At 39.2% G+C, this 12,420-nt stretch overlaps 1 protein-coding gene across 5 annotated transcripts in view; it reads right to left on the bottom strand.

Moving 5' to 3' along the window:
• Positions 1–4,642: 4,642 nt before the first annotated feature.
• Positions 4,643–12,420, bottom strand: part of LOC308189476 (uncharacterized protein) — a 31,948-nt gene continuing 24,170 nt past the window's right edge. For 4 of the 5 annotated variants that reach the window (XM_080579519.1, XM_080579518.1, XM_080579521.1 and 1 more), the window contains one exon: positions 4,643–10,938. In XM_080579519.1, coding sequence (XP_080435645.1) covers positions 10,685–10,938 — 254 coding nt within the window. In that variant the 3' untranslated portion in view covers positions 4,643–10,684. The remainder of the gene's footprint in view (positions 10,939–12,420) is intronic. The other variant, XM_080579522.1, reaches the window with a different exon arrangement.

Here is a 12,420-nt window from a genome sequence, read left to right as displayed (position 1 = left end):
CCACTGATGTCAATGGGATTAGCCATATGCTCTAAGCTAGTCATATGCACAAAGCTCTTACTTGATAGTGATTTCATTTAAGGAAGAGGTGTCAGAATTGATAAAATGGTCTCCTTTTCTCATCCCAAATCTTCTTCAGACCTTGCCCAAGGACTCAGCTTGTCCCAGAGCGTCCAGAACACTGGTGTTTGACCATCACCTCACCCCTTCTTCTGGCTCTCCAGCTCACCCATCTGTTGTACTTCATCATTAGCTGAGCTTGTAGTGACACAGACAGCATTACCATTCTGCTAATAAACTGCCCTATAATAAGATACAATGAAAGTTTTACTTAAATATTTTGATAAAATCTTCTGACACTAGCAAGACAGAATTTATTTCCCTCCCTTGACACCTGCAGTTTCATATTGCTAATTCTTACAACTAAGCTGTTTGTTCTTCTGGACGTTCGAGTCTTGATGTAATTGCCCTACAGCCTTTGTTATGGTGATCTGACAGGATAATGTAAAATCATCTTTCGCACTATAAGCCACATGCAAACAGGCTACACATTAAATATTCGTTGAAAACAGGCAGGTGGATCACAGAAACAATAAAGCAGTGCTCCATCAATTCAACAAGACTGCTTTTCTAAAACTTTTGATATCGATTGCCCACACGTCTTCGTTTAAGGTTCTGAGAAGTCTTTGGCAATCCTATTTTTCACTCTAAGAGGTTTTAGTCCATCCTGTATTGCGATATTAACCAGAAGCTTTCAATGTCATGCTGATACAACTACACTGACTTAAACTCAAGCAGAGCTCGAGTCCTTCTATATTTACATCAGGAACTGTCGAGGCAGCCTCCCTACCACAAAACCCAGAAACCAGAAGGAACTATTTCATTCAGTAAGTCTGTAACACTGCAAGATGGGAGAGGGAAACCAGAAGTGGGTCCTGAGAGTTACGTAAGGTATGAACTTATAGAAGAGGATTAGCCAAACAACTACGTATGCAACACTACCTACATAAGATCTGAAACTCACTCTTACCTACAGAAGCCACTATTTTCTTCTACTTATGACGAAAACATAACCCTGCAAGTTTTAGAAGCTCTTAATCTCATCTACATAACTCAGAACAACTTATAAGCAAATTTAAAGCTCCTGCCGTAAGGAATTTTCTGTAAATCAGAATGTCCATGCAGCTCCTTCACATTGCGTGTCTTGCATGCAGGGCTCTGCACAAAACCAGCTAGCTGTGAGTGAACAGGCAGTGGGAAGCCTGGCCTCTAATGCAATCACGCAAATAAAGAAAGGAAACAGAAAAGGAGAAAAATTACAGTTGTTTTGAACAAGCTGTAAACTGTATGCAAAATTGACACTGAAGACGTATTTAGGGAATTTTCAGATTGCCAGTCACTTGGTAGTCAGTTGTTCACATTTGTTCTGACACGTGTGCACTCAGAATCATAGAAACACAAGGTTAGAAAGGACCTACAAGATCATCTAGTCCAACCATCCTCCTATCACCAATACTACCCACTACGCTACTAAATCATATCTCATATCACCCTTGCACTCACAAAACCATACAGAAATTTAAAAGCAGATTTTTCACGTGTTTTTACCATTAGAGCCCATATATCCAGCTACATGCTCTAGTTCACAATTTGTGAGTTTGTGTTTTTTTTTTTTTAAAAAAAAAGAAAGCCTGCAACATCAATGGTTTGCTGTGACGGATTCTTCAATCACCAGAGACCAGGAAAATCACAAATGTCAGGGGAGAGGCAGGGAAAGGGGGGTGGAGGGAGAGGCGGTGAAGAGCCACATTTGAGTTACAAGTTATGTATTATCTTCAGTAATGGCTTACCAAAGTCACACGTATCTGGGAAGTGTATATTGCAAACAACAGCGGAAGCTACTTGGCAGGCTGAAAGGACCATATGAAATAATGTTCTGTAATAAAATTGATGAGGCAGTCGGTGGCTCTATTAGGAGGAAAAAAAATCCCAACAGCTGGTAAGCTGGTACTCCTATTGCGAGTACAAGATAGATTTGTTTCTAGGACAACACATTAGTGAGGAAATTAAGACAACACTGCCACTTTTTTAGTTGGTCATTACTTCCCTTTTAACAGCTAGACCGAGGTCTTTATGCCAAATCTGTTTTCTTCGTTTAGCACGTCCATCTTTTGCTTTTCAGGCACCGATCCTAAACAAATAAAACAAACATTTCAGTTTTACTTTTGCTTATATATAATCTACTCGCAGTATCATTGAGTGCAACAAATTTTATTCCTTAGACAGTATAAAAGAATGCTGCTTCTTTTAGGAAAACATACAGTGTTTAACTAAATTCCTCACTTACCGAGCTGTGTATATCTTGCAACTCAACACTCATGAAATAGAGATCTATCTATACACATCATGATTCATCAGCTAGAAGTCAAAGGTCTTCTCGGGAACCTTTACAAGCTAGCACCGTGGAAACAGTGTTTTCATTTTTATATGGGACTATTACTCAAATCCTAACAGTACAACCAAATTGCATGGTTTTGTAAAAATCAGCCTATCAAACACGTAATTCCACATACTTTCAATTATTATTATTTAACCATCACCGTAAGATAACCAAACATTATCAGGTTAATACGGGGGTGGGTAACAGACCAGGACATTTCACTGTGACTGTTTTCCGAAGCATCTTCCCAGGCAAGTTGCCAGCATAGTCGTACTGAAATAGCTGTGACTATTCCATTACAGGTGTTTTGGAACAAGCATCAAAGCAACCAAGCTGTACTTGAGCAAAAGTAGAGATACTCATCTGCAGAGGCACGTTCCTCTGAAGACGTGATAAATAACAGTGCTTTGGAAATCCTGTTCTCTATGTAAAAGGGGCTGTGGAAAAAAAAAAGCTCCTTTTAGTGACCCCAGAGCAACAGAAACCTGCTGAGAATAAGTGAATAAATCTGGGGTCCAGAACCCAGACAGCTGCTTCCATTACCTAGTTAAGCATTTTCATGGGAAGACTTCAAGTGTTTCTCACATGTTATCACGCAAGCCATCACAGCTGTAATGGCACTGAGGTTATTTAGTAACCTAAATTCCTGTGGCTTGCCAGAAGTGACATCCCTTGATCGATTCCCAAGCAAAGACTTCAACCCAAACCCACGCAGGTGCAGCGGGATGCCTCAGGAAACCACTGCGACCTCCCTCCTCGAGCCACATCTGACACCGCTGCCGTCATTCTGAGCCATCGCGTGCGTGACCCTGGATGCTACACAAGCACCTACACCATATAGGAAATGCAGGAACTTGGGGATTTCGGAGAAAGGAACCAAAACAGTTCATAGAGCTTTGATTTGAGAGGAACTCTTGCAAAGCTGAGCCATGGAAAAAAGAGTTCAATAACTTCATGTTAAGATATCTGACATGTATAAGTAATTTCAATCTAGAAATGTGCTGCTTGCAAATTGCAGATTTATATTATTCAAAGTACCATAAAAACTTAATATATTTGTTTTTAGTGGAAATTTTATTCTTTTCCCTGCATGCCACCAGCAAAGAAAATGCTGTAAGAAAGTTTTAAACTCTAAACTAAGGAACATTTATTCCCTGTGAGGTCTGAAATTTCACACTAGACTCCAAAAGACAAACAAGCTGAATCCTTACGCTGGCTGTGCAACGCTTGACTTACTACAAGTAATAAATCCACGAAGTATGCAAGACAGGATTAATCTCATCAGCAACATAAGTAACAAGAGATAGTCAGCTTATGCCCCATCTATAACTAGGGGAAAAAACATGGGCCCTTTCAGCCAACGTGACCTGCCAGGCTCACGTTACGTGTCTACGTGTTGGTGAGAGGAATCACCCTTGACCCTTACAAAGTGTTCAGCTATTATATGCAGAATAGATGGGATCCTCAAAAGTCTGTAAAGAACAGCTCTCCCGGTGTAAATAAAGTAAGCAAGTGTTCATTATTTATCAGAAATATTTTATTTTTAATTTTTAAAATGCTTAAACTCACCTGATGTGCAGACATAGACACCCTGTCAATGAGTAAGCCCAGAATTTAAAGAGTTTCCACATACCTGAGACTTGCCGAAAGTCGTCTTGCTGAGGGCACGGGGGCAGTACAGATCTTGCAAAGCACACAGTCTTTCACAGTGCCTTTTAGGATATTCAGTACACAGGAGTTTTGTTGCTGCTTGTAACTATTTCCACGTACCAACAGAACCACGACACCTGGTAGTTTGGTTTGAGAAACGTGCCAAATTCATCAGCACTTCCCACCCAGCCCCACCCCCAGTAATGCTGTGTGAAGTGATGAGTACAATTTACTGGAAGTACAACTGAAGACCGTCCTTTATTTTCAACTCTTTGATGCAATTCTACATTCTCTGAGAAAAATCTGTATGCGACCTCGCATACAGCTCAAAGGGCATTCCTTAGACCCAGGCACAACAAATACTCAACAGAACTGCCCGTTCTTCACCCACAGAGGTTGCTAAAGGAGTAAGATCAGCGTCATAGAACATGAAGAGTTTTAATTTTTGTAACTGTGTTAAAGCAGAACACATAACATGTCTTTCTGAGGCAGAATTGCCCCAAAATTAATTTCATATGGAGAACAGCATCTGATGAATAGTGTTGAACTAATGAAACAACAAGCCGTAACTATTTATTAGGGACATACATACAACACAGTTGATTATTTAAATAAAAGGAATCAATCGTGTACATAAAAAGACTAGAAAATTACACTGGCCATGATTTATTACAGAATTCTCATATTTCTGAGACTTCACACATGTAACACAAGCCTCATCTCTTGACTGCTGTACCTTTTGCTCAACAGAAACAGTGTGTGAATGTGCACAGCTTGCCTGAAGCTACTTTACACGAGTGAACAGAACCTAGCCTCAGCCACAAGGCATCCTGGTGTTCCACGTGAAACTACTAACAGAAAAAAAAGAAAGCACATGAAATTCACAAGTTCAGGTGTACCGACTTCCTCTAACGTCAAAGTACATCCCAAAGAGATCTGTGAAGTATAATTTTAAGAACGTCACACAAGAGGTAGAAGTAAGATTTCTGCAGCGTTCATTCAACAGCCACAGTTGTTTTTACAGAAATACTTAAATAAGCCGAAATTGACCAATGATTAAAATCTTTTATAAATCAACAATTGACCTTTTTTTAAGCTAAATTATACTTTCACATATTTCTGTCGGGTCTATCACACGGATCAACTCACAAAACCCTCCTGCAGTAATACAACGCTAGCAGTGTAAAATTTACTATTTTAAGTAAATGAGTTTGACCAACAAACATGTAAAAGATACTTCAGACACCAAGTAGTATATTAAAATATAGACACTATTAATCTTTGTATATCTGTCATAAAAAATAAAAGGAAACCTATTTTTCCCCACACATATTGGAAATAGCCTAATTCTGTGAAAAAATTACACTCCTTAAGTTATTACTGTGCATAAACGAGTTTTAAACTGGTTGTATTTGATACAGTAAAAAAAATGTAAAGCAACTTTTATCTGGCAATGATTTTACGTTGACTCTGGTTTATCCTTTCTAACTTTCGACACACTATTTGCAAATAATTTCCTTTTTAAAGCTCATTTGGCAAACAAGCAGAGAGGATTTATAGCTCCAGTTCCTCAAGTTTTTTAAAAGTTGCTCCTAACCCCGTACACTTCCAATCTGTAACAGCGCAAACATTAAATGCATCTCATTTTTTTTTTGCACCTTTGATTACAGTATTGCTAACGAAGAAAAATAACGACCTTCCATTTTATACAACTGATAAAACTGATCAGGAAAGTGATTTTAATTTTCTTAATTAGAAAGCAATCTATTAAGAGATGCCTGATTTTTATAGAACATTCCACAAGACAAAAAAGTGCTGGTGACAGAGACCAATAAACTGCACAGGACATAAATCAGGGTCTTGGTATGGTTAAGGCTCTATTTTCCATCCAAGCAAATCGGGATAAAACAAGGTGCAAAATTCTCAGAAACCCACAAATTCAACTCAGCCGAAGCTTCAGCTGTGGGTACATTCCTCAGCTTTAAAAGAAAGCAAACCAACCCTGCTAATCCCAAGTTTGTCAGCAGAGGGAGAAACCTTATCAAAAAGGTCAGGAACACATCCTTCTGGAGTTTCTCGATATCAAATGTTCAAGGTGAACTACTAAGGCTGTATTTACAAAAAGCCTACCTAACTCGAGATACCATGCCAGGAGAGTGACAAAGACAGATAAAGACAAAAATCTGTTAAAGCTGCTGGCTTCAGTGGAAGCAGGACCGCACCCATCTCCTCAGTAGCCTAATTGCAAATGCACCTATTAAAAAAATAAAAATATATATATTCCAAAGTCATCTGCTCTCATATATTCACCAAGGTGCCATATACGTTATTCGTGTCCAACATAATGTATAATCTTGAAGAGTTAAATAATCCCGAGCTCAAGTTTTTCCATTTTAATGACACTATTAGAAAAAAGTCTACAGAATATCATGGCAATAAAATTTTATCATATATACTCTCAGAGCAATAAAGATACAAAGAACAAAAAACTCAAAACCCTACTGCTTTGGGTTGCTCCAAAATGCAGCATTTTGACATCACAGTTCCCAAACAGAGAATAAAAACAAACAAAATCAGCTCTCAGAACAGGTAAGAAGGTAACTTTTAAACAAATGCATACAGCTTTAAGGTTTGTTTGTTGCATAATCTTCACAGCAGTTTAACAAAAAAAATCCCACATCCTGGAGTTAGAGCTATGACCTCATAGATCAGGTACCAGATGCATTGTGCTGAGCAGAGCTGAACGCTCTCACTTGGGGAATAACTGATTAAAAAAATAACCCACAGCCAGACAGCTCAAGGAAAGTCTCACGTTAAGCCACAAAGAGTGATCTCGTCCTCTGGAAGGAGGGCTTCCAGTGGCTCGATGTTCCCTTCCTCCTTGTGGCTCCCCTTTCCTTCTGTATATCCCCAAACAGAGTGTGAGAAGGCAGCAGACCAAACAGCCCCAGGAAAGTGTGCTCATGGTCACTTCTGGACAAGTGCGTAGGACTAACGGCTAGGAAGCTTTCCACTACAGTCTGGAGCATCTCCACACCTCTCTGAAGACACAGCGAAGGCCAAAAGGCCAGCAAATTCCTCAAACAGCCCCCCACTCACCCAACCTGCATCTGCTGCCCTGCGTTTGCTACACCAGTAAGGAATGTTAACAGGAATACGAAGACATCGTGAAGCCCAGAGCAACAGTTCCTAAGCTGTAAGGCAAATTGTTTCCAAATTATACATGTCCAGGTAGGGAGGGAAAGAGGTTAGCAGCAGCGGTAAATACCAATACCAACGAAGAATAGTCAGTCTGGGAATAAAAAACAATAGGGCTGGCTTAGGAACTCTACAACCTGACACATGCTCCTCAAAAAGCCCCAGCAGAAAAATCTCCCTGTGTGGTGTTCTAGTAAATAATGACAAACTAACACCAAGTTCTTAGCTTTGGTTTATGTAAATCCCATCAGACTAACTTAACTGCCATGGGGACTCCGTGGATACAGAAGAAAAGCAGAGATATCAAACGTTACCAGAAAAAAAAATCATTCTTTGAAGCAAGACTTTCTTCTGGGAAACTGTAAGGTCGAATAACCAGAGGACTCCAGTTATTTATACAGGCCACAAAGTAACTTGAATTCTTAAAATCCACCTTGTATTGGAATAGGAATTGGAGATTTTAAAGCATTAAGGATCCATTGATAATTTTTTTACCTGATTGCTTTACAAATGGAAAAAAATAATCAAAAATCAATCCCAAGTCCAATCCAAAACCATCTCTGGCTTAAGTGTAACCTAGCACTCCAACTCTGCTTCCAGCAAAGTCAATAAAATGTGAATAGGATTGGTCCCTAAAAGCAGAAGCATTACACTCATACCAACAATTCAGTGCAATACGTACACAATTTGTGCATTGTTGACAAATTAAATGCTAGGCAGCTAAAAATATTTTATGACTGCAACAGAGCTACTGCAACTGTAAGTGGCAACGTGATAAAATAGCGTGCTACTTCCCCCGAAACATAAAAGGGTGTGCAATAAAGCAACGGAAATGAATATTCTGAAATAGGTCTTTTTAGGTCCAGTGCTATCCATATTTAAATAATTTAAAGCAATGGCCACAAAATCATATTGATATGAAGACCTGGGGTTTGGGGGAAAGCAGAGCGAGGCAAAGTGAAGTTTGAGCACACGGTGCTTGCATGTGTGCGGCATGACCAGGGAAGTCCCTTGCTGAACACATTTGACCATGATAACTCTCTGCAGCCATGGAGCTTTGTGCTGGGCAGTCCCACGAGCAACAGGACAGAGTGTCCAGGTGTTAGCTGCAGCCAAACACAGCCACCGTAACCCTTTTTAAAGGGGTTTTTAAACTGCAGTGGAAAACAGAGTGAGCACAGTTACTGGTTTTGAAAACAGACGGCTGAAGGCACATTAACTATGGTATGAACCAATTAAGACCACATTCCCTCACAATAATAATTAATACACAAGCGATACCGTAGGACCTACCATGCCCTGCACATCCACCACTACAAAGCAATCCCGCAGGACCACGACTGTTCTGTAAACAGAAAAGCAGATCAAGACTTTCAAATTCTGACTTCCCGTCAGTACACTAATCATAATTAAAGAACAGTCATTAACTGAAATACTGTAGACTCCACTTTCTAAACTGTGAAGTATAGTTAATTAGTTTCACAAAAGCAAATTCTGAAATTTGTGCAAATTAACTGCACGCACATAAAGAAAACACTAAAGTAACTCTTCGGTACCTTTTTTTAGGCTAAGGCTGCAAATATTCATTTAAGTTGAATTCACTTCCGTTAGGAAAAAATGATCTTGCTACACTAAGATTCGGATTTCTGTCAACTCTAGCTTTTGAGCTTTATTCAGTGCATTACAAAGAGGCTTGTGTAACCTTGTATCTACAGGGTTATGTGGTTACTGCCTCCTTCCAGTTAACGGTGGGACTAACGAGTCTGTATCTGTCCTAGAAACATTCACAGATCCAAAACTACAGAACATTTTGCAAGTGCATATATATGAAAACAATTCGATTTATCCACAAAGTGTCGAATTTAACATCGAGCATTATGGAACACAAAAAAAGTCATTTTTAATCTTTCAACCTTTCTATCTTTCAACCTTTCTTCATACTTAATTGACTTTTAAAACAAGACCTGCTCTCCAAAGCCACTTGCTAATATCTGAACACCCAGGAGCCACAGCTGGTTACCAGCACGTGTTAAGAGATCCTGTTCCATTAAGACAGCTGTTAAAGCATTAAAATATTGACGTGCCCTACGAACAAAACTAGAATTCCTCTCTCCTTTCTAATTCTCACCCTGAACATCCACACTGACACACGACACTTCTGATTGTCTAAGCCACAAAACGGAGACTAGTTAACAGCAATTAAGTTTACGAAGTCTTCCATGCGGAAAATGAATTAAACAGCTTTGGTAATCTAGTATATAGTTAGCTTTGTGTAAATATTTTGCAAACATCCCTTCCCACCCAAAATCCTTATATACCACGTGTATATTTATATTATAATACACATATTTCCTGAGTAAATCGTTAAATCTGATTATTCGGAAGGTTTGGCAAAAAGATCCAACTTTACATTACTAAAATAAATTTTTAAATAAACATTCAATAAAGACATTAAAATAAATATGGAATGTTTCTGAAAATTATAGTACCATGAACTTACATTAGTAACAAAAAATATTTTCTAATTAAGTGCATACTATGATCTCTAGTTCATGGGTTTGAACCCAGTGAGAAATCAATACATCTAGTTTCTGATCCTGAGTGACAATTTTGTATCGCCTGCTAATGCAGAACTTACTGCACATCTACAAAATCTTTTTTTTTTTTTTAAGATGTAAAACGTTGTTATATGGAATAAAGGATATGAAATCTCGGTCTACATTGGTCTAGGTAGAAACTGAATCGGCAGCACAACTGCTGAAGCATCTCGCAGAACCACCAGGAAACACCGATTGTTCTCGTTAAACTTGGCAATAACCTGAACGATCAACGACTCCTGGTCACAGAAACAATACAGGAGGTGGACTGCTCTGTGACAGGATGCAATCTACTTATTGATCACTTTGGCACTTCAAAGAACCACATCATGGTGCAAAACAAACAAAAGAAAAAACACCTGAATTAAATACCTTTCTTAAATACCTTTAAAATGTGTTTTTTTTTCTTTGTCTTTTAAGTACGCAAAATTATATCATTAACAAAAGAGAATTAAGTCCTGTCTCACTGGTTTCTCAGGTCATGGCTTGAGTCACAGCTGATACGGAGCTTTGGATAAGCAGACAAAGGAAATGCTCAGCTACTGTTTAGTTCCTCTTAATAATAAAATTCTTATGTAGCAGACATCGCAACACCAGCAATATTAAAATTGCATTAACACTATTACAGGATGTGTCTCTCAACACCAGAATCACAGTAATAGAATTGCAGCACTGATTAGTTATTTTTAACCCTTTCGCTTTCCGATAGCCCCTCAAAACACCCCCCCTCAGTACTAGGCAGGCTTTTTGCCCTTCCCTCCCGATCCTCAGCCCTCTGCCTCCCTTTGAGTATTTGTTATTAATCCAGAATCCTCATGGGTTCCCCAGGTTGTTCTTTTTTGCTTCCTTTTTCATGCTCCACGCTGTTTTTTTCTTGTGTGCTTGTGCTTGGAGGACAAAGCTCTTGCAAGGCCTTTTCAATGTCGTCCTGCTGTACTGGGCTGCTTAAAGAGATTTTTGGCAAAGTCATCTGTAGCGCACACCACAGCGCGGTACGAGCCTTGCGTGTGGAAGCAGCCAACTCTCTGATGGCAGCTGCCAGAGCCAAAACATCTGCAACAGAAAAACACGTTATGGGTAAAACTAGTACACAAGCCTCATAATACACTGAAAATACACACAATTTTATGAAGAAAGAGCTAACATTGTACCCTGTTACTGCAACGGTTGAATTGCAACAGTTATTCCCCTCTTGCAAGTGATAGCTTTAACATCTCACACTACTAGTGACCATAATCATGTTTAAAATTCACTGGCATAATCACCACGCCTATGATATAATAATTAAACCTAATTAATGTTATCAAAATAGACCATCTACAACAACATTAAAAAATTACAATTAGTAAAACTACCTGCTTCAGTCCAGCCAGAGGAGCTGGAGGCAATCCTTTTTTCCTCCTTTATCCACCCGCCAGTAGCACACCGAACTTTGGCTACCTGATCAGCAGCAGAACCCAGGGCAGTAACTATTTCACAGCAGAAAACAGACCTGAGGTTTTTCTGTATGCAATTCAGACTAAACTTAGAGGAGCAACAGCAGCACAACTCTTCTTCAGGACCCTATCAACACTGGAAGTGTCACCATTAACGATAAAAGCAATTGCAATTTTTCTAGCTACAATGGCTCACATACTGGTTCCAGGTCCTTTGACTATAAAGTGTTATCAAAAACATGGTTGGCGTTGGGTTTTTTGGTAAGATGCCTACTTCCTGCCCTATACTTGTGTTTCAAATCACATCATACAATTTTCAGAGTAATTTTAGAAGGTGGTTTGCTTACGGGACTATTACTTTTAAGTATATGACATCATTAAGAAGGTGCTTGACACCTACCTTGTGAAAACTAAGTATTTTGACTCTTTACAGTTCAGCTTTCCCTTCTTACGAGGAAGGTTATCCCACAAAGCCGAGGACTACCCACTGGCACTGTCACTACAGGGACAGTTAAGTCCGACACTGCAAACCAGTGCTGCACACGGATCCAAATGAGGCCGGGGAAGTGGAGTCCCCTCTGGAAAACTTTTCCTGAGATGGGTACTTTCTGAAGAAAAGTAATGATCTGCACCTTTAGGCACTGAGGTTTTGGAGGTATCAGCTGTACAGTCATTACACTGAATAGCAGTTACTGTGTATCCTGCTCTATTAGAAGGGAATGCAACTCCTCTTTGTTGTGCATTAATACTCATTAGTAGTAGATGAAAATGTACGTGTTATGAGCACTTTTCTTCCAATTAACACGTCACTTTAGCAAAGACTGCTTTGTCCAACTCGCAGAAAAATGAACATGCAAAGCATGATAGTTCCCTCGGTTTTATATCGTATGGCTACTTTCTAAGAATTGCTTTCCAATAGCCATTTGTAATACATAACGAGCTAGAGTTTGTTAATTTTTTAGCAATTAATATGCTTTCAAAGTCACAGTTAGAAAACAGATTTATGGTAAATTCTTGAAGCTGATCTTTTATTTAAGTAGCAGCTATGCCAGGTGAGAAAAACACTGCAGAACAGCACACAATGTCTCTACATAAATAC

Source organism: Anser brachyrhynchus, assembly GCF_964034855.1.
Source record: "Anser brachyrhynchus genome assembly, chromosome: 2".
Taxonomy (NCBI): Eukaryota; Metazoa; Chordata; class Aves; order Anseriformes; family Anatidae; genus Anser; species Anser brachyrhynchus.
The sequence above is the reverse complement of the archived record's forward strand: the minus strand, read 5'-3'. Positions and strand labels throughout refer to the sequence as shown.